Source organism: Narcine bancroftii, chromosome 1, assembly GCF_036971445.1.
Source record: "Narcine bancroftii isolate sNarBan1 chromosome 1, sNarBan1.hap1, whole genome shotgun sequence".
NCBI classification, from domain to species: Eukaryota; Metazoa; Chordata; class Chondrichthyes; order Torpediniformes; family Narcinidae; genus Narcine; species Narcine bancroftii.
The window spans coordinates 196,583,239-196,606,467 of NC_091469.1; the positions used below are offsets into that span (position 1 = coordinate 196,583,239).

The window sequence follows — 23,229 nt, forward strand, 5'->3', positions numbered from 1 at the left end:
TATTTTTTCTTTTTTCAGTAAATTTAATAGCCTCTTCCTTTTAATTTGGTTATGTATTCCATTAATGTTTATAGTCATATAGTTCAACGTGGCCATTTTGTATCTTGTTTACACCTCTTTTCTGCTTCCTCACCACCTCCATCCCCTTTTTTCCCCATTTTCATCTGTTTTCCCTTTTTAAACTCAATGTATGACAACACATTTAAAACATAAAATACTCCAACAATTCCCACACCCAATATTACCGTAACCCCAAATGCCCCTCCCCCTCTGAGTTGCCCCTTATCCCTTGCCAGGCAACCACACTTCCCTTTCCATTTGGGTTGCGATCTTGCTCGCAGCATCAACTGATTTCGCAGTGACGGTTATTCTCTCCCTCCCAACCCCCCCCCCCCCCCGACAACACTTTTTTAAACACATATAACAAAGCTCTCCCTTTTTTCCCCCTTCCTTCCTTCCTTCCCCTCTCTTTTCCCTCTTTAGTTCTTTACATATACATTGTTTTTACATCTTTATATATAATTACATCTTTTCATCTCTCCTTCTATCCTGCAAATGCTCTGCGAATTCTTGTGCTTCTTCCGGAACCGAGAACAGTCTGTTTTGCTCCCCGGGTATAAATATTTTAAGCACAGCTGGATGTCTTAACATGAATTTATAACCTTTTTTCCATAGAATTGATTTTGCTGTATTAAACTCTTTCCTCTTTAAGAGTTTAAAACTTGTGTCTGGGTAAAAAAATATTTTTTGACCCTTGTATTCCAATGGTTTATTATCTTCTCTAATTTTATTCCTTGCCCTCTCCAATATATTTTCTCTCGTCGTATATCTCCAAAATTTTGCTAAGATGGATCTTGGTTTTTGATGTGTCTGCGGTTTTGGAGCTAGTGCTCTGTGTGCCCTTTCTATTTCCATTTCTTCCTGCATTTCTGTCATTCCCAGAATCTTCGGGATCCATCCTTTTATAAATTCCTCCATGTCTGCGTCTTCTTCCCCCTCCTTCAGCCCCACTATTTTTGTTATTTCGCCTACTATAATTTTCCAACATATCAATTTTCTGCGATAACAACTCTTGTGTCTCTAATTTTTTTTGTCACTTTCTTACAATTTTCCTCTTAAGTCATTTACTTCCATTTCTACAGCCTTTTCTCGTTCTTCCACATTTTCTACTCTTTTCCCTATTTCTGTCATGACCAGTTCTAAACTTTCCATTTTATCTTCTGTTCTTTTCATTTTTCTTTTAATTGCACTAAATTCTAATGATAACGATTCTTTTAATGCTCTCATTTGTTCTTCAAAAATGGCTTTATCTATATTCTGTCCATCTGTTTTACCTTCTGTTTCTCTGTGAAGATCTTGGTGGTCTTCTTCCTCTTTTTCTGTGTCTATACCTGTGTTTGTCTTCTTTGTATCTGTGTCTCTTCTGATTCTCTTGATGAGTTGCTTGTATCACTTTGTGGGGCCTCTTCGTGCTGGGCCTCTTGTTGATCCTCCTCTCCTGGTTCCTCACTCCCTCTCCTGCTGCCTTCCTCATCTTCCAGCTGAGAGCCCTGGTGTCGGGTGTCCCTCAGCTGGTTGCGCCGTGGTTGCCCACTCCTCAGCTGAGCCCCCTCCCGTCGGTGTTTCCTCTTACCTTTGATTGTGCAGTTGTGCACTTTTGTTTGGCTCAGAGAGCCATTTTTGCAGTCCACTAGTCGGCGGGGAGGGGGTCGCGACTCCGTGAGGCCGGCACCAACCTCTGAGATCGGGTGCTCTTCGCCACCACGGCTCCCTGTTCCTTCGTGCGGGTAAGGCCTTCTTTCTTTTCCGGTGACTTTTCTTCTTTTTTCCCCCATTGTTTTTACTTTTTCCTTCTTGGGAGCCATCTTCTTTCCCTTCTCTGCAACTTTATCTTCTATTTTTTATACTTTATATTTGTTAAGCTTTGTCTTTTCTTGACTTTTTTCTGGAGAGGGCTGGTTTTACCCTACCGGTCATTACTCCATCACGTGACTCCTCCTCCAATACATCATGCTTCTTGACTGCTAAGTTCCATTTTGGTGAAAAGCAAATTAAAGCAGAAATCCATGAAATTTTGCTCTCATTTTAAATGTTATAAATTAAGCTAAAAATTACATGCTTCTTGGTGTTGATCAGAAAGTTGTGCTCTCAAGCACTAATTCAGACTGGGCAGTGCTCTGCCGAGAGTGCTGCATTTTCATGTATAGGATGAGCCATTAAACTTCTGTCTGAGTTGCACATAGATTTCCTTGGAATATTTTGAAGGAGCATGTCATTCTTTACCTTTTCCCTATTGTTCTGCACGTCTTGATTCAACAGCATCTAAAACAAGTTAGTATATTTGCATCTTCTGAGATTATATTCTGCCTGTATTGTCTACACATAGTAGATTTTAGAATCTGAATGTAATTCACTGGTTTATAATATTTTTGCAGATCCCATATAATCAATTTAAGTCAAGTTAAAATTTTGGGCAGAATTTGGTATACAAACCTGCTGCTTGATGTTAATTCTTTATTTTTAAATTTTTCAGTATTCAGCACCTGGAATAATATTCATGGTTTCTAGATTTCTATTTTGTTCTCCATTAGAAATCAGAACAAAGCTCAGAAAAGTTATTTTGCATGGAAAGTTGCTTTAGACAACTGAGGTTTGGTTGACTGATTTAATACAAGTGTTGTGGAGCTCTAACTTGTATACTAGTACTTTGAGAGTTTTTATTTGAGGGATCCTGCAATCCAAATGTGGTCTGTAAAACTTTATATTTTAAATTCAATTTTTCAACCAAGAAGGCAGGAGGCGGGTAGCTGGGTGACTATCAAAAGAGGGAAAGAGAGCAGGCAGTCAATGCAAGTCACGCCTGTGGCTGTTCCCCTCAATAACAACTACATCATTTTGAATGATGTTAGGGGGATGACTTACTGGGGACAAGCCACGGTGATCAGGTCTGTCATGGGGTCTGGTGGCTAAGAAGTGGAGGAGAAGAGGTTAACTGTAGTGATAAGAGATTCCATAGCTAGGGGGACAGATAAGAGGTTCTGTGGAAGGGATTGAGATTCTTTGATGGTATATTACATTCCTGGTGCCAGGGTCTGAGATTGCAGATCAAGTTCACAGCATTCTCAGGAGGGAGGCTGAGTAGCCAGATGCCATGGTCCATGTAGGGACCAATGACGTAGGTAAGAAGGTCCTGCAAAGTGAGTTCAGGGAGTTGGGTGTTAAGTTGAGGGACAGGACTGCCAGGGTTGTGATCTCAGGATTATTACATGTGTCACATGCTAGTGAGGTTAGAAATAGGAGGATAATGCATCTTAACATGTGGCTTAAGAGATGGTGTAGGAGGGAGGGCTTTTAAACCATTGATCCTGTACACTGCAATTAAAACATCCACCTGTGAGAGGCTCTTTAAGGATCAAGACAAGGTGCTGGAGGAACTCAGCTGTTTAGGCAGCATCCCTGGAAAGTAATAGATACTTTATGTTCCAGGTTTAAAACTCTGGCAGGATCAACAAGAAGTTTAAATTTTAGAAATACAGCATGGCAACAGGCCCTTCCAGCCCACGTTACCCAAATACACCAGTTAACCTACAATCCCCATACAGCCACACTGGTAGATTACTACAAAGCATCTCTATGTAGTAATAACCTATATAGTCGTGTAATAGTAAATCCTGTGTAAAAATAGAACAATTTGCCACACTGGGCCAAAAATCTCATAGTTTCCACATTGCGTTTAAAGTCAACAACCCCTGCCCTACCAAAATTTTTGGCCCTGCTCGCCCATCTGATCTGAGATTCTGACACATCGACAGTGGATCCTCGCCCCGGCTGCCTGCTGATCTGAGCTACCAATGCCCCGACCACAGATCCTCGCCCCAGCCACCCGTCCATCCGACCTCCTGACTGTGGATCCTCATTCTGGCTAACTGTCCACCAAAGCTCCCAACACCCTGATTGCAGATCCTTGTCCCAGCCGCCTGCCAACCAGAGCTCCTGACGTCCTGGTCACTATCTATCCTAGCACCTGACACCCTGAACGTGGACTTGCCACCTGGACCCAACCATCCAAGCTCTCGATGCCTTGAATGACACAGGTACTTGCCGCAGTCAATAGTGGTATCTGTGTAAAAGTCGACATTCCTCCTCTCCAAAATTTGACCTGGAGAATTGTTCCCCAAAACTCAACCATTAAACGAGTATATGGAGTTAAAGTGCAGTTAAAATGGAAATGAGTATTCAACTAGAAGTGGAATTGAGATTAGCACAGGATTTTTCCTTTATTGAAAGGAAACATGCAAGTTTTGCAGTCAATTCTGTGGTAATAGCTTTGATTTTAAATCTATCATGTGAAACATCTGGTTCTTTATCTCGTAGTCCTTGCATCTTATTAATCTTGCATTTTTTTTCAATTGTATTAGCAGCTGAATTTGAAACAAACAGGAAGGTGAGATTTTCAGAAAAAGTTTTGATTTGGAACCAAAGGATATGAACAGCTAAATAAATGTTATTATTTCTAGTGACCGTGATCCTTTTTATGACTGATGTGAAAGTTTTCTTTTTACAATAGGAGATATGGGTGTAGGGAAGTCGTGCCTGCTTCATCAATTTACAGAAAAGAAATGTAAGTGAAAACCATTAAAAACAAATTGAAATCTTAAATTTGACTGTTACTGAACAATAGATGCTTTTGAGCTCAGTTTAGTCCAGTCCTTTACATCACAGGTTGTGCAGTGAACTGAGCCTTCAAAAGGAAAAGTAGTAATAATACTATTTATTTGAAATGTCTTCATCAGTCGAAGGTTTCCAATAAATGTTACTTATTCCCTTTATTCTCGTAACTGTTTGGGGAAGAGGGGACGAGGGAAATAAGTCTGATTTTTAATAAAAGGAAAGAATGCATTAGAAATGTTTAAGCTACTGCATCCACTGTCTAATGCAGCACAAATAGGTGTGCTTGTGCAACGTGTAGGAAAACATTTTTGTTAGTTTCACCCTCCCCTTATTCACCATTGCCTCCTGCAGATGAATTTGCTTTAAAAACAAGCTTATGGGAACTTCTTCTGGGGGAAAAAAAAGATTCCCTTTAGAATTATTACATAATTCTTACTCAATTACTTGAATATCTTAATTACTTAAGATTTTTTTTTTAATTTCTGAGATGTATAACCTGTTACAAAATAAAATGCCTAAACCAGATGTTCATAAATCAAGAATGAAGTGGGAATCGGATTTAGAAAGAAAGATTGATGAAAAAGTTTGGAGAAATGTGTAAAAACAGTATGGCTAAGGTAATAAACATACGTTATAGCTTAGTGCAATATAACTTTTTGTACTAATTGTATTTGACTCAGCATAAATTGAAAAATTTTCAACTTAGTTCTTCGGATTTATGTTTTAGGTGTGTCAAGAAGTAGGTACTTTTTTTCATTAGACTGGACCTGTCCTAAGGTTAAAAGTTTTTGGGTAAATAATTTTTGGAACAGATATTAAAAGTGAACTTGCCTTTTGATCCATTGTTTTTATTAGGAGATATTGAGTCGATAGCTTTAAGATTGAGATTGACTATGTATCAAATTGAATTTTTGCATTTGACTCTGTGTCTAAGAAGTGTAGCTATTACATGGAAATCTGACTCGGTTTTAGGTATGAAAAGATGGCATAATGAAATGAAAGCTTGTATTCCTTTAGAAAAGATTACATATAATTTTTTCTTTACTAAAGTTGGAGCCCTTATTTGAAACTTATTGGTGTTAAAATTTGATCTCTTTGTCTGCTCCGATAGGTGCCACCGTTCTTGCAGCCAAAAAGTTTTAAATGCGATTGTATTAGATGATAATCTTTTTCTTTCTTTGTAAGTGAGGAGGGAGGGTATTAGTAGGGTGGTTGGGGGTTTGGGGTTTTTATATAAATAACTAATCACGCTATGTCTGTATCAATATGTAGTAATTGATGTTATGTTATGTGATTTTAAATTTTAAATAAAATATTTAGAAAAAAGATTCCTGCTGTTCCTATTTAAATGTGATTTGTTCTAACTATTCACTTGGCACGAGGCTTGACTTGTAGGTAAATTCAAGCTTGTCCAGAATTTTAGCTCATAATCCTGCATAACAATGTTGAATTATGATTAAGCAGGTTTTTAAATTTAAGCATACAGCATGCTAACAGTTTTAACCAAGCAAAAATTCTTCTCCTTTCATCTAATGTCACAGTGCAAATATTAAATCAGTTATTTTGTCACAGAAAGAGCCCATTGAGTCTGTTGGCTCCCAGTAGAACTGTCCCATTTTTCTCTCTTGCCCCTCCAATGTGATCTCTCCATTGCTATTTACCCACACTCAGGAGTAATTTAATGGCCATTAACATGGTAACACAACTTTGCAATGTGGGGAGAGAAATTCGTTGGGAAACTTGTGCTAACACCATGCTGTGTCCAAGGACAAGTCTGACCCTGCCACTTTTTAATAGAAAAGTACAGAATGTACTATACTCAAAATCATACTATTTCATCCACGGTACCCTACATTCTTAATCAAACAAATTATGCTATTAGTAATATTTTATTACAAAACATCTAATTCAACTACCAAAACTGTGTTTGGCAAAGAGATAAAGAAAAATAATTCCATGTTGCAGTAATAAATGACCTTATTAGCCAACACCTCTGCATTAATAACCAAATCAAAGATTCTGAAAGTAATTCAAAAAGAGTCCCCACAGTGTTTGAAATTTTAAATTCAAATTGAATGTTTAAATGAAGATGACAACATGGCGTAACATTGAGCGCGAGTAGGCAGAGCAATATCCTTCCATATAAGAACACGGCCAGCCTAGTGATTAGAGGAATAAAAGCTAATATGTGTAAGTCGGGTGCAGTTAAAGTTATGCCTCTCTTTCTCTAACAATACCAAACAAGGCAGTTAATGGATTAGGCTTAAAATTAACTTTTTAAAAAAGTGATTAATCAACGAGGCGACAAAGAATTCACCTTAGAGGAATTGTCAATGTTTATTGTAAAAATCAATGAGGCTTGCAATTACCTTACTTTAGTGAAGGGATGGCCAACCTTTTAATTTGACATACAGCATGGTAACAAGCCATTTCAGCCCTCTAGTATTTACTAAGGGTGTAGGTTAATTGGGTGGCACAGACCTGTGGGCCAAAATGGCCTGTTACTGTGCTGTATATCTAAATTGAAAAATTAAAAGGTTGGCCACCCTGCTTTAATAGATTTGAAAGTAAATAATGACAGTCACACTATTGTACTAACTTAACTTTGAAAAATCACAAGACGGGCTATCATAAATAGGGGAACACCTGTAATCTAATGGGAAAATATTTCCCCCCACTGCTTTAAGACATAATTAGATTTAAATTCAAGATATAAAACCTCTTTCAACTAGAAATGCCTTTAGAACAGTTGTTTGTGGGGGCTGGGGGAGAAACAAACTGAAATCATAAAATATTTATTTTGTTTTTGTAGTCAGTAGGAGAGAAGTATAGAAGAAACCAACTGAACTTGAATGCTTCACCAGGAAGGGGACCCATAAACTGAGCAGAGTCCTAAGTGGGCCATAGCCAAAAAGATTAAGAATGGCTTCTTTAGAGTTCTCTAGTTTGGCAATCTCAGCACATGTCCATGCAGAAGTTTTGAATTCCCGCTTCATGAATTGTTTTGAAATAATTTGCTTCTATATTTTTGTCCTCTGCTAACACACCGTAGAAAATAATTGAGAAAGGTTTGATCAATAGCACATGAATTGTGCAAAAGTTTTTGAAAACAATTTTTCCTAATAGTGCTTGAACTTTCTCTTTACAATCAGATCTGAAAATCAACAGCTGATTAGTCAACAGTTGATTGTTATGCATGATACTTAATGCTGATCTTGGGGCTGTGCCACCTCTAGCGTTGAGGAACAGACTAATTCGTGAGTGATGGACTTGTGGGGGAAGAAAGCAAAATAAGTTTGCATATCAGGGAAAATTATAAAAGGAACTGGAGGTTGCTTTCAAAGACAAAGTTTGAGGGGGGAAATTTAATACTAAATACATTTAAGGATAAATAGAATACTGAGCAAAAGTATATTGGTATACAGTTTTCCCATTCCTTGCTACAAGACCTGGGAAATTATCTGATTGTTTCTATATATTATATAGCTGTTGCTAATGAGCTCTGCATCCCAATATAAGAACTTTAAAATCCATCCAGTTAAGGCTACGTGGGCTATCTTGATGTAGGATGATTTTTGTGCCATAACTTATTACTTTCTGTTTAAACCTTGTTGACAATTGGCTGAAGTGTTTTAAGATGTGCATGAGATTATGAAAATTTGATCACCCAAAGTGGTGAACCACTGGAATTCTCTACTTGTTTAGAAAATTTTTGATGCTTTTTAAAAAAATTATTTATTGAGCATCAAAAACAACTTTGTACATATTATGCAAATGCACATTGTGCACCTATTTTTAAACCGAAAAGCTAACACGTATACACAAATGCAAACATACGCCCTCAGATACATGAGTGAAACACAATAAGCTGCAGATGCTGTGATTGTAGTAAATTGGAGGAACAACACCTCATCTTCTGACTGGGCGCCCTTCAACTGGATGCCATTAATGTCGACCTGGCTTTTGTTAAACCCTCCCACCCCCTTTTTACCATTGTCTCTCCTCTCCCTGTCTTCTTTCACACAAATGTGATAAATTCTCACATAGTCCCTTATATTTAATTAACACCTTTTGTTGGTCTCGGTTCCTCCCCCATTGTTTGAATTCTGAGACTTTCTGATATATTCTGCTCCTGCCTTTTCTGATTTATTTTTTCCTTTGAAGAAGTGCTCAAGCCTGAAACATTGGCAATATATCTTTGTCTCCTTTAAATGCTGAGAAGACTGGCTGTATTCCTCCAGCATTTTGATGTGTTTACACTCAGATATATGCTTGTACACCCCATCCCCTGACCACCTTGGCAGCTTTGCTGACAGTATCATCAGTACATTACCAATTGTACTGTAACAACAGTCTCGGTTAGTGTTACTTAGTAAGCACTTGTAATTCAGAAGAAAAAATGCATAAAGGGTTGCCATTTGTGGTAAAGTTTTCTGGTACCCTCTAAATGTGTATTTGTCCACTTTAATGAAGAAACTGATATCCTTAATCTGTTGTGTAATTGAACGACCCCTATCGGACTTCTAGTGTAACAAGATTAGACACTTGGCTAATAGGGATGTAAATACTATCACTTCTTTATGCAGGGAATTTAGGAAGTTGTCAGAGATTCCAAATATTGCAGTTAATGGGCATGGTTTCACATTGACTTTTAAATATTTCTCTCCAGAGCCCTTGTATTTTGAGGCACTGATAAAACATGTGACTTAGATGGCCAGGGAAGCCATTACACCTATTGCATTTGTTCTCTATTTCAGGACAAATGGCTGGCAATCTGGATTTTGAAAAGCGAACCTTATGTAGTATCTTAACTGAATGAGTCCCAAGAGGTGGTAGAACGAATACTCTCAATAGCCTCTTCCCACAGTTTCTCCTCAATTTATTTTTATTTGGTTCAGATGGGAGAAAAACTTTGATCTTTTGATAGGACTTCCCATTCCTCTGATATTCCAACTGAGAAGTCTGACAGGTGCTCCCTCCCCGTCCCGGGGTGCTCAGATTCATTGGGTTATACATTAGGATTTTGTGGGCTGTACCACCCTAATTGAATGTAAGCTCCAAGATGGTTTCGCTCCCCCAAAACCAAAGTACCCAGATCTGCATGCACGCCCACATAGAGTAAACTCCAATTATCCAAAATGGTTGAGACCAGGCCCATTTTGGATAAACTTTTTTCAGAGAACCGGTCATTTTTTTAAAAAACAGCTCAATAACACAGCAAATCATTTGTAAAAGTTTTTATACAGCAACAAACACAAGTTGAGGCTTTTTAACCTTTAAAATAAAGTTTAATTCTCACCAAAAAAAATGCTGGCCATCACTGACACTTCCCCCACTGAGGCCCTGCTCGTGCCAGGGGCCCCGAGGGTCCCACTGCTACCGGGAGCCAATGTCCCTGGTCAGTTCGGCTCCGAAAACATTTCAGATAAATGAGGATTTCAGATATCCTCGTTAATCTGAAATTTAAAAAAAAAATGATAACTCAGTATTTCAGAGAATCAGATTTTGGATAATTGCAGTTGTACTGTACTTAATACACTCATCCCTGTATTAAGACTAAGCCGTGGGGACAACACTTTACATCCACGTGGTCTAAATGTCCTTGCCCCTAAATGTCAAGGACTCGGAAAGTGAATTTAAGTAGAAAAGAAACACAACCATCCCTCCCGCGAATTATGTTTGCAGACACATTGCATGGCACTTCGGTCAGCTCCACGTTGTACAGCCCAATAAATTTTGCATATAAATTTAACAGTAGTAATACTGTATTATACAAGTATTGGAATTCTGCCTTAACCTTAAGTTTTGTAACTGCAGATTAAAATAAGAATGCCCAACAAGTGGCATCACCCCATTGCACTTGTGCTTTAATTAGTTTTTCACTTCAATTCACGTTTTTTCAGTCGAGAGGAAATCCTTCACCTTGTCATCATAAGTGATCTGTAGTCGGGCTGAATAGATTAACCCGTATCGGACTCCCTTCAGGGTACGTAATTCCTGTCTGACATTGTTGAATACTGCTTGGGCCACTTTCACAGTCAGGTGGGAAAAACAGATAATCTTTTGCAGTTTTACCTTGTTGCGTTCTCTGGCATGGCATAGGACATCCACACCATCACTAAGTCTAGCCGTGATGGCCTGTCTGCGCTCCGACGGCCTCTTTTAATAAAGCTGATACCGTGTTTTTACGGAGTATCAGCTATCTTAAGAGGCGCTTGGACTGGATAAAGAGACACTGCGCAAAATCATTGAGGACCCCTTCTACCCTTCACAGCATCTTTCAGCTGCTACCATCGGGGAAGAGATACAGGAGTATCAGAGCCAGCACCACCGGGCTGAGGAACAGCTTCTTCCCATGGGGAGTGAGAAGACTGAGCGACCAAAGGAACTGCTGAGACTAATCATCTGAGACTCATTTGAACAAAACCATATGTATTTATTTATTTTTATAGATATACTTGTTCTGCATACGTATTATTTATGTGTGTTATATCTGGTTGTCTGGACATTTTGCACTGAGGAGTGGAGGACACTTTTGTCAGGTTGTACAATCAGATAACAATAAGCTACTTGGTGCTTTTGGTTGCTTTGGGAACCCCACATCCCCCCCACTATCCTAATGTTATTTCTCTGGGACCTTCCAAATCCTCACATCTATTTTCCAGCTTTATTATATTACCAGTGAGCAGATGTTACTGATGCATCCCAACATTGAATGTTCTATCTCCCCAATAGTATCTTTAATTTTACTTGTTTGGTGTCTTTTTCGGCCACAGATTGCGTTTTTACAGTCTGTAGCTTCGACTTGAGGGCAGCCAGCTCTTCTCCAATTTGTACAATGTTTTTATGAAATTCAATCAGTACTGCTAGCTTTAGGTGTTCTTCCTAGTCTGACAGTGTGCTGCCCAGGGAGACAGGATCAGGTGAGGCCCAGGCTTCAGTCTGCAGGGTAGACCTCTGGGGCTGATGCATGCTTTTTCTACTTTTAGCCTTTTTGTTTGGCATTTCAACACTTCAAAATCCACCCCTGTTACTTAAAAGCTTTGCCAAGTATAATCAAATGGTAGAACACTGCCTGGATTGCTGTTAAATAATAATTAATACAATTTGTAGGAGCTCTGTAGGTTGTGACTTACTCCATCCTTTGCTCTTTTAAAGAAAAGATGGTTAGTGGGCTTTAAGGATAATGTTGGAAACTGGTGCTGAGGTGGAAGATAATCCATGATCAATAAATCACAACAGGCTTGAAGGGCCAGATGATCAGTCCTTGGTCTATAGAACCATTGAGCACTACAGCACAGAAAACAGACCATTTGGCCCTCCTAGTCTATGCCAAAAACATCATACTGCTAGTTCCACTGAATAGAACCATAGAACATTACAGCACAGAAAACAGGCCATTCTAGTCTGTGCCAATTTATGTTCTGTATGGGCATGAGACTGGAAATACCTGATCACGGCAGCTAAGTAGACTTTTTCCTGGATAGTATTTGAAAAGGGAAACAAAGAATATTAATGTGGTTGGCTCTTCTTGGAATGATGGACCCTGTAAAGTCGGTGCCGGAGCATGAACTATTTTGAGAAATGCATGGTGTCCAAGGTATCAGATGCTGTTTATTTCCATTTAATAAAACAAATGCAATAGTACATGAAATTGCCTTTAGTATTTCCTGCGGGTGTGAAGGGAAAAGAACTCTGAATAGTGTTCCTTTATAAAGACATTTCAAAAATGGATCTGAACTGCCAGCTGTGTCCATGTATTGAATGCATCACTGATTTGAATGTCCTATATTCTATTTCATCCACTGCCATAGACTTTCCTGATATTTCTGTGACTGGTGGCTAAGTTAACATTTCAGTTTCCCAGCTCCTTATTTAAAACTGCAATTTAATTGCATGTATTATTGAGTCTCCGCTTTCACCCTGAAAGTAGACAAAGTTGCAATGCATGAAATTTTCTCATTTTGGACAGTTTTCCATAATTGTTACGATGCACTAAATGACATTCTATTGTATTTTTTCCTGGCTCCACAAAATAGCCTTATCCAAGAATGTGCTGCAAACACCTGATTTGAGAAGTAACAAATTTAAATTTCAGTTCAAAGCTAATCTGAGAATGCACTTTCAATTCAACTTTGATGCAGTATCACCATTTGGAGGTGACCAGTTGTCAGAAATTCCACTGCCATAATTTGCTGCACACATGAGGGAGGCTTGGGGAATTTGCTTTTATGAAAGTATCAAATGTACCCCCATATCAGTATAATGCACATCAGAACTAAAAAATGTTGTTCTTCATTGTTATTCTTGGTTAATGGAGTTCTTCTACTGTGAAGACTATCCATTTTGGCAGAATGTCATTGTGTAAATGCTTAAAGTAATGATCCAATTTTAATTTGTAACTTTAACTCTTCCATCAAGTTATGGCTGATTGTCCCCATACAATTGGGGTAGAATTTGGAACCAGAATAATTGAAGTTAGTGGACAGAAGATCAAACTTCAGATCTGGGACACAGCTGGTCAAGAGCGGTTTAGGGCTGTCACACGAAGCTACTACAGAGGTGCTGCTGGAGCGCTTATGGTCTATGATATCACCAGGTATGCACACATCTGAAATTCAGAAGCTGATGTTGGGATCTCTCTTGCTTCCCCAAAACTGCTCGTCTTTATTTGAAAGTCTTGTTAATGTGTTGGTGGCATATCTGGCCGAGGTGCCGACTTGACATTCAAGCTCAATCCTTTGATTTTAATTCTTAAACCACGTTTCTGGCTTATGAATACAAATCTTGGATAGATTCTTGTCAAGGGTACTGTTGATTTACCCTGATCTTCCTTTCCTTAACCAGGTAGGTATTGCATATGCATTATAAAAAGCCATTTAGAAATTGGAATATGGAAAATCAATTAAGTATGTACAGAACAAATGAGGCTGTAATGTAGGCAGTACTTTGGTTGATGATCCTTTTGCAATACTTCAGGGGTATACAAGTCAAGCTGTGAGCAGTCACTTTCACTATTCTTTGAGGTTTACAGCAACAAAAGTCTGAAATAGATGTGTTACTGGTCACAAGCCTTGTAGTGATTTAGCATTGTATTGCCTATACATCTGCATTTGAAATGCCTTTTTGAAAGATGAACTTGAATACATTTGTGTGAATTATTTTTCTCCAGGCGAAGTACTTACAACCATCTTAGTAGTTGGCTTACAGATGCAAGAAACTTAACTAATCCAAATACTGTAAGTGAATAATTTAAGGAAGAAGTGTTTTGCAGCTTTGAATTATTTTACTACAATTCTGCATGCATGTAGTTCTGTAATGATCATATTTCTTGAAATTTGCTCCATTTGAAAGTCACTTCTGCTGACTCCAGGTTGATTTCCTTAATTTAATGGGAATATGATTCAGCCATTGAGAGTTTTCCCATGTCTGCTGATCTGGATGAATTGATGTCAGAATTATCCCATTTGACATGTTAAGAGATGAGGATCTCTACCAGATAATTGATCTAGTACCTTGCTAAGCAAGTATCTGGGACGGCGGTCTCTCATAGGTCTTGATGGCTAACTCAAATAATTCTCAATCATATAAATCTATCTTAAGAACAACTGTTGAGCTATGGTTGTTTTTTGGAATTGGATTCAAGCATTGTGCTTTTTAATTTAAAAAAAAATCCACTCTCCGGTCCATCCCTGCTAGAGAAATAGAGCAGTAGGAGTTTGCTGCTGGAATTTGAATTAAGATAACACAAAAGTAGCTGAGCATTACTGCATTTTGCCACCAGATGGTGATGAACCCAGCCCATGCCTTGTGGTTACATCGCCCTTTGCGGTAGGGTGGTTCCTAACCCAGTACCAGTTTTATTCCATAAGGCAGAAGTTGGCATATGTTAAGGTCCAAAGCACAAAAGCATCAAACTAATTATTAAAATGTTTTATGCTTTTCAGGTTATTAAACATAATTAAGCCATTTTATAAAAAGCTTTTCTAATGTCGGCCAGCAACACAATAAGTGAAAGAAATGACATAAGACCAGCCAACTTTGCCTGCTATAAAACTAGGGCCAGATAAACATAAGCTGTAAAATACTCTTGGACTTGATTGCAAGTCCTGTGGCTAATGAAAGGTCAGATGTGCCTGTATCTGACCTTGATTACTTTGGGTATGTTTGGATGAGAGAGCACAGGTGCAGAATTCTAGAATTGCCAGGTTGCTATCAGCCACTTTAGGCAGTCATTATATTGTGAGTTTACAGAATGGCTCCAGTTGAGAAACGAAGTTTGTTGAATCTGAAGCTTGAGTAAAAAACAAAGATGCTGGAAGAACTCAGCAGGTCTCGTTGCATCCATAGAAGATGATGTATAACCAACATTTTGGGCTTGAAGAGCTCAGGCCTGAAATGCTGGTTATATCTTTACCTCCTAACGATGCTGCGAGACCCTCAGTGTTTCTCCAATATTTTTGTGTTTTTACTTCAATCACAGGTTCTGCAGACTTTTGTTTCACGTCACATCTTGGGTCTTTGGACATTATGGTAAATGCATCTCTGCATGTAAAACAGCAGCTTGCTCAGTGTGGATGACATCTTGTCTAAATGTTTTAATTGGACCCTGAGCAAAGGGGTTTGACAATGTGATGGTTGATTCAAATTAAAAGGACAGGACACCATCATAGGGTCACATTGACAGGGCATCAACATATGTCACTTTTGTGTTGTATACCAAGTTATGCAGCCTAATGCCAAATAAGTTTCTCTGGTGTGTTACAACTAAATAGTGGAGAAATGCATATAATTCTGGATTGTTCAGTTATTCTTGTCATCAGAAACATCAAGTAATTTTGCATGTTTGTTTTTTAGTTCAACTGCAGCAAAGACTTTAAATAAACTGTAATTAATGTCTCTTTCAAGTTACCTGTATGAAGTTTAAAAATGTAATTAATCTTCAGTTTGCATTAGGAGCTTTTTTTTTAATGTAGAAACCTAACTTGGACCAATTCCTTCTCTGCTGACTATCTGTCTGGATAAATGATCTGCTATTTAGAACAAAAACTTTCCCGGATCTGTGGTTTTTTAAATGTTCATTTCTGCAATATTTACTTGGATTTCTTTTTACACAGGTGATTATTCTCATAGGAAATAAGGCAGATCTTGAAGCTCAGCGAGATGTAACATATGAAGAAGCCAAGCAATTTGCTGAAGAAAATGGTAGGTTTCCTGCTGCAGGAAACACAAGAAAGAGTATCCTAGATAATTCCATAATATAATCCGAAGGGGAGATCTGGAAAATTTAATATATTTTCATTGTCTTTTATTATTGACTTTGAGGTGTTTAAAAATTATACCAATTTCACATTGCTGCAGACTATTTCTGCATACATAGCTGTTCCCTCTTCATGAGATGACAGCTGAACATGATGTCCCTGCAGTGAACATGGGATACGAGTTTGTGATTCTGTTTAGTCCTGCTGTTCCTCCTGCTTCATTTCTTCCCCCACTCCTCTGCAATGTAGAATTCAAATGCTGTTGGGTGATTGAATTGTTGGGTAATGATGTGATAAAAGTTGCCATGATTTGGATTTTGGCTTCTAACTGAGTCTCCTATTTGAACATTTTTTTTGTCCTTAATATGGACTGTAAAATAACCAAATATGTACAAGTGGTTTGGAAAGTTTGAATTTCCATAGTTATCAGCCGAGACCATTGCAGATATGTGCTCAGCAAGCGATTCTAGTAAGCATTAGAAGTTTGGATTAATGCCATTCTCCAGTACAGTATTACTGATCCAAGATCTGGTTCTAATTTAGCTCAGATTATGCATTACAGATAGTGGTAAATGCGTATGATAATGTCTCCTGCTAAAAGTTTTCACTTCATCTAGCCAGAGAATGTTTAGTGACACCTTTAACTGTACTTGGAAAGACTGCCTCATTGTATTTGCCAGCTCCTTAATGGAGCCATTTCAAAACAGATCTTGAATCTTTTAAAATATTTATCAATTTTTCCTTTTTTTGGAAATAGTGCATTGATCTCTCTAAACCACTTTTTGCTTCTAACAGCATTTTCTTTTGATTCCTTATCATTAATTCCAAACAAAACAAATGTGTCCATTTTAATCATAATTTTTTTTTAAATTCAGTTGCTTTCTCTCTTGGCCTTGTCTCCTCCTTTGGCAATAGTTCTAGTATTTCAGGTCTCTCTCCATTGGTAGTTAGCAAAGATTTACCAAGATTAGGTTCTTGTGTTTTAGAAGATGCCTGTTGCAAAATGAGGTGCCCAGTACTGCATTCACTACTTAACCAATATTTCTTACATGTTTATCAGGTGTTCTTGAAACATAAACATTTTTTAAATCCAATTTGGCTGTGACAACTTGAAATTTGCTAGTTCATTTCTATTGTGCCTTCCCTGGGCGAATCTGCTTCTGTGTAGATTTTCATATTAAACTTTGGCTGAAATTCTATTTAATTTGAAATTGTATAAAACACATTTTTATGCCTTGGTTTTTGTAGTCAATTTTCGTTGAATTATGTTAAATTGATCCATTTTCAGTTGTATGGATGTGAGTGAGGAGAACACGAGTGTGGCCTCCATCAGTCGTGGTGGACTGTGGGTACTGCGCCTCTAGTAGCTGGAGTGGCCTCTCCAGGGTGCAAGCTAGAGCAGAGTTGATATGGAGATTTGTTTGTTGCCCATGCAGTGGGACTCTTCCCCCCCCCCCCCCCCCATGCTTATGACAGGCCCAAATGAACTGTGAAAATCGATACAGTTTGGTGCTAGTAGTGTCGCGGGAGTTGCCGTGCCGGTGCTTATGGCAGTCAGCCGCCTTCAGGACTCTGATTCTGAATTTTTCCTCAGAGCTTACTCCCAAAGCCTTTCCTGTAAGTGGGTATAGCTACAAGGCAGCAGAGGTTTGAAATGGGAATTTTTCCTCTCCCAGTTAATGAGCCCCATCTGCTGGAGTAACTGGTTTCAAGGCGTGCCACTGAGGAGAACAAAACCATCTATGTTTTGTAATGTGGTTACTATGTAGTATTATTGCATTCCTTTTTGGCACAAATTAAAATCTAATCCAAATTCCCACCTCTATTCCAACTCGTTATCCTAATGTCTACTTCCCTGTTGAATAAACTTAATTCTACACCAACATATTAGATTTGCTTTGTAGGATAACTGCTCGCCTAAGAGTAAAATTTCTTACAAGAGCTAATGGCATTTGTGTGGCTTGAATATGTTGAATTTGGATTCTCATAACTATCTTTTTAAATTTTATATCATACTTGGGTATAATTTCTGCCATTCTAAGTTTTATTTTTATTTTGCTGCAGGTCTACTATTCCTTGAAGCAAGTGCAAAAACGTAAGTGGACTCTTCGAAATTGGTGGCTGGATCAAAGTTGCCTTTTTAAAGGCTATGTTATCCCAATGTGCATGGAATAAACAATTTAACATATTTAGATTTTTTCTGCATTGGGGGTTGATTTAGTATATTACCATGTACACAAGTACAATATATGGGTGCACCAAAATTCATTCTTGCTGGAGCCACACAAGTATGTAAGACACAGCAATGTCAATTATAAGGTGCCATGTGAGAGAAATATAAATAATAAGTATTAAAGAACCGATAAATATATTGACTGCTCTTGCTGATCTTGCAAAACCAATACAAATACAGCAAGCAGCCACCTGCTCCAAAATCCCCAAAAGCCATGCGGTTTTGCAGTCATTGATGCTTTGGAACTAGATATACCAAGCCAGTATGTGGATTTATTTCCCCTTGGAATACTTATTTTTACCTTGGCCATTTTATCACAGTGAACAAGAAACTCTTCCTTTGTTTCCAGAGGTGAGAATGTTGAGGATGCATTTCTGGAGGCAGCCAAGAAAATCTACCAGAACATTCAGGATGGCAGCCTCGATCTCAATGCTGCAGAATCTGGAGTACAGCACAAACCATCTGCTCCTCAAGGTGGTCGACTAATCAGTGAGCCCCAGCCCCAGAGAGAAGGCTGCGGCTGCTAGTGACCTTCAGCAAGCAGACTTCTTGACCTTTCACATCTTACTCCGTGTCTTTGTCAAAGCAGTATTTCTAGCTGCCTTCTTGTCTGCTGATAATCTGACAGGATAAATTTTGCTGCTGTGACAACAGTTTAACACATTGATAAATGGCTCCTCGTTAAACCACTGTAGATGTTTATCAGGTAACAAGGAAAATGAGTAGAGTAATAAAACCTCTCCCGCATGAAATTTAGAATTGAAATATTTTCTTACTCGTTCTCGTGGTAGGTTCATCATCATCCCTCAATCTGATCTGGTTTCAATGCTTGTCAGCAAAATAAATGCTAACATTGTAAAATTCCATTTTGCCACCACAGGGGTTGGAGGCATGACTCCCACTGTCCATTTAAAAAGATTCTTGTACAGTAAAACTCCTTGCCCATACCATTGTTGTCCAAGCTGTTCAAAGTTGGAGGTTTGACTGAACTGACATCCAACTCAAAGCTATAGGATGTCTGTAACGTGTAAAGTATGCTTGTTGCTGTTCACAAGTTCTCCACCAAGTTACATGGCTTCATGGGGTTCTAATTCCAGCTCTTGTCTTAACCTTGCACGAGGAAATGGCTATTACTCCTCTTTCCCTCTTAAGATGCAAAAGAAGGCTTTGGTGTGCTTTTTTGTCTTTTTATTCTTTACATTTATTAACACGTAAATATGTATAAAATTTGAAGGAACTGAACTAACATTTAAATACATCTGTATGTATATGATTTTAAAAAGAAACAAATTGATCACTGGCACTAAGTACCAGTTTGTACAGTACAATCTAAGAGACCATGTTGCCCCTTAAGCACTAGAATGGATATAATTACACTTCAAATGGGGAAAAAAGCAGTACTTTTAACACTAGTTGGGTTTTGTATTGTCATCTGGTTGCATCATTGCACTGTGGAAAACCTGTACCAGTTTAAAAAAAATCCTGTTCCTGCAATCAACCATGTGATGTTCTCTATAGATGTCTTGCGTTTCTGGCTGTATTTACTGCAGTACATCATTCAAGAAACAATTTTGGGTGCAATTGACTTCGATGAATTGAATAGCCAAATTTCATTCCTAAAGCAGACTCGAGGGAAATTTATTTTTTAAATATTGTTCACTGTATTAAATACTTCAGGGTAGGGTTATTCTGATTTATTTTCAAGAGATGAAAAGTAGTTTAAATTTCAATGGTGATTCAGCATGTTTGCCTTGGGTGGTATAATGTGGTTAAAATGCTAATTCTTAACACGCATCTTCAATTTGTGTATGAAATGGGGCTGCACTGCATATTCATTTTGTGTATGAAATGATACTTAATGTTCAAAATACCCATAATAGATACATGACCAGGTGGAAAATCTTCACTCTTGTAGAAAAATGGGGCCCTGTATAGAAATGCTGTGGGAAGGCCAAACTGGAATCTGCAATATATTGGAAAAATTGTCAATATGTGCACTGTCCTTTGTAGAGTCTTGCTATTAATTTTAAGAATGTGAGCTTTTCTGTTGAATATATGGGAGTGTGGTGAGGAGTCTGTTGTCTTCATTTTGATGTTAAGCCTTTGCTTTAGTGAGGTGTTGCCCAGGGACCATGGCCTGTGTGTGCAACATGCAGGGATTTGGCAAAGTATTTCATTCTAAATTTGCTGAAGTTTGCTTTAGTCATTAGGTGGTATGAGATCTGGACTACTCCTGAACAGCTTGCAGTAGATCCTGTTTATATGTGACAGAAGAAGACTTTGAACTGCTGTACCTTTCATTTGATGAAAGAAAAGCTATTAATCTGAATATTTGTAAATAAAGTACCTGTATCTAGTTGATCTGTCCTTGTTTTCATTATTAAGAATTTAACTGACTGTAAACTGAGTCATTCGATATAATTTTTGTGGTATTAAGGGAGGAGGTGGCATTCCTGTGTGGAATCAATGCTACAGATACAACAGAAATTCAAAAGGGAAAAATTTCAAAGTGCACCTTGGCAAAGTGGGACACAGATTTTATAAAAAGAAACCACAAGAGGGCAAAAGCTAGTGCCGAAGCTGCATGTCTTTTTTTTTGCTCCATCCTCCGATCTAAAGCCAAACCAAAATCTTGCTGCATAATTCCCCCAGTTGGTGACAAAAGATGCTCCTTTTGTACAGATTATTTTCATTTTGCTTTGTCATTTGTACTTTACTGTTCATTGGTAATTCTGCATTACTTTTGTCCTGTAATTGCATAATTGTACAAGACGTTAGCAAGATCAGACTATTGTTCTGATCATCCAGTTATAGAAAAAATACCCTTAAATGGGGAAAGGGTACAAAAAAAGCTCTGAAGGAATGTCACTGGGGCTGGGAGACTTGAATTTTTAAGATATTGCATTGGTTGTGAGTTTTTTCTCCCTGGTTTATGAGACTTAGAGGGGACGTTTATAGTTTTTTTTTAAACCCAAGGTAATGGAATTGAAAGTCAGGGCATAGATATAAGGTGACGTGGGAAAGATTTGAGGGCATCTTCAATGGGTGGTGGATGTATGGAGTGAGCTGCCATAATAAGTGGTAGAGGGAACAATTATGTTCAACAGCCATTTAAACAGGTACATTGGTTTATAATGCAGGCAGATTAGTATGGAGAGACAACCTGGTAGGTAAGGACAAATAGGGCTGAAAGGCTTATTCAAGTTCTGTAAACTGGCATTCTGGATTTGTCTTCCATTTCAGGTTTGGCATTTAGTATACTGGATAAGTGCAGTCTGATTGCTTGAGGTGTAAGTTCTGCAGAGTTGCACCTCTAATAATTGAAACTGATTTGGAAGATTGTGTGGCACCAAGTCGGAAGCCACCTCACCTGCCAATCAAGGAAAAGTGCCCCCCACAGATTAGGGATCACCTGACCATTGGCCCCCTTAATCACCTAACCCATATCTGAGCCAGACTATCCAGCCAATTGCACTATAAAACCCACCATGTGTGGACCATCTGTCTCTTCCCCTGGGATGAACCCTAGGTCCACTCCAGGTTGCAAACCATGAGTGATGCTGGAGAATATTTGGTAAATTGTGCACAAAGAATGGGGAGATGTAGTGAGGTACACGTAGAGATCACCATCATGGTAAGCGTAGTTTAAATGGTAAAGAGCCATGCCTGCACTGTCGAGGGGTGGTGGGCATTGTATTCCTTGACTGTAAATAATTTCTCCGCAGTTGGTGGTGTGTATCAGCTAGCTGATGCATCTGATTGTATTGTGCGATCTTTGTGAATATGTGGGTGTGTTTATTAATCCTGTTGCAATTTACTTATGGGTGTGACTGAAGATCAGTGTTAATTAGCCTGTGTTCAGACTCGCTGCTGCTTGGACGCGATGAACTTGTTTTCTTTTGTACAACAATTGGTGCTGTGATCGGGGTCTTTAGTCTTGATTGAATATAGATGCTGGGGAGATGTTTTGGAATCCACGTGGTGCCCCTCTTCAAGAAGTCAGTGTCCCCAAAGACTAAGGGGAGTCAGCAGGCTGCCAGCATCTTTCCTGAGACACCAATGTGAGATCATTGAAAGGATAGATGAAGAGAGTGTCCAGAAAGAAAGAGATGAAGGTGCTCCAGCATCGCTGCTCTGAAGTTGCACAGGCCACAGACCTCCAGATTAAAGGGACCCAGGTACCCTGCAGGCTGCTTAAATACAGCAGCTGGACTGATCCGGCTGGCAGCTTAACCTGGTTAAGGACTGGGCCATTGTCTGGTGAGGGGGTGGGCCTGGTGCTTGGTTGAGGGAGGGAGATGTGGATGGACAGGGAGGAGGCTGAGACCATTTAGTCCCAAAATGGGGAACCATCAGAGAATAGATGGACCTTGGGGGGAGGCTGCTTAAAATGCAACAGCTGTACTGATCCAGGTGCCAGCTAGACCCAGTTAAGGACTGGGCTATTGAGGGGGTGGGCTTGTGTAGTTGGGAGAGGAAGATGTGGGGATGGATAGTGAGGAGGCTGAGACCATGAAACCACACAGTCCCAGAGTACAGAATGGGAAAGCATCAGAGAATGGAGGTCTTTGGCCGGGAGGGGGGGGGGGGGAATAAAGAGAAAGAGACATGCCTGTGGCCACTGACCATGGAAACCAAGGACTATTCAGCCAAAGAGCTGACCAGGCTGAGGACCAATATCACCAGTGACTGGGCAAACACATGGCTGCTCTGAATCTGGAACAATGAGGGCCCCAATGTGAGCCTCTCACCTGGAAGTGTGTGCTCTGGGTAGCCTGTGGGGACCACCTTATGGGATTGAGTGGTGACTGCAATGGGAGCCCTTGAAGTGCAGTTGATGAAGTAGACAAAGACGATGTGGTCAAACAATAATCATGGCTTTTATTAGCAGAATCTCATGGTACAATAATGAAAGACAATAGGTGCATACACAGTTATACCCAAGGGGAGTGTCCTTAACAGTAGAGATAATGCACAGCCAATGTTAGTACAGCAAGGCTTGCCAGAGGGGAGACGGGCAGCTTGGCAGACATTCACCACAGTCTCCCCCAGGAGAAGAAGGGT

At 39.1% G+C, this 23,229-nt stretch overlaps 1 protein-coding gene across 8 annotated transcripts in view; it reads left to right on the plus strand.

Annotated features, from left to right (window-relative positions):
* Window positions 1–20,521, plus strand: part of LOC138737033 (ras-related protein Rab-14) — a 30,939-nt gene extending 10,418 nt beyond the window's left edge. For 7 of the 8 annotated variants that reach the window (XM_069887455.1, XM_069887478.1, XM_069887445.1 and 4 more), the window contains 6 exons: window positions 4,568–4,621; window positions 13,093–13,270; window positions 13,844–13,910; window positions 15,789–15,876; window positions 17,997–18,027; window positions 18,515–20,521. In XM_069887455.1, the coding sequence (XP_069743556.1) occupies window positions 4,568–4,621; window positions 13,093–13,270; window positions 13,844–13,910; window positions 15,789–15,876; window positions 17,997–18,027; window positions 18,515–18,692 (596 nt within the window). In that variant the 3' untranslated portion in view covers window positions 18,693–20,521. Of the gene's footprint in view, window positions 1–4,418; window positions 4,445–4,567; window positions 4,622–13,092; window positions 13,271–13,843; window positions 13,911–15,788; window positions 15,877–17,996; window positions 18,028–18,514 lie in introns of all 8 variants that reach the window. The other variant, XM_069887503.1, reaches the window with a different exon arrangement.
* The last annotated feature ends 2,708 nt before the right edge of the window (window positions 20,522–23,229 follow it).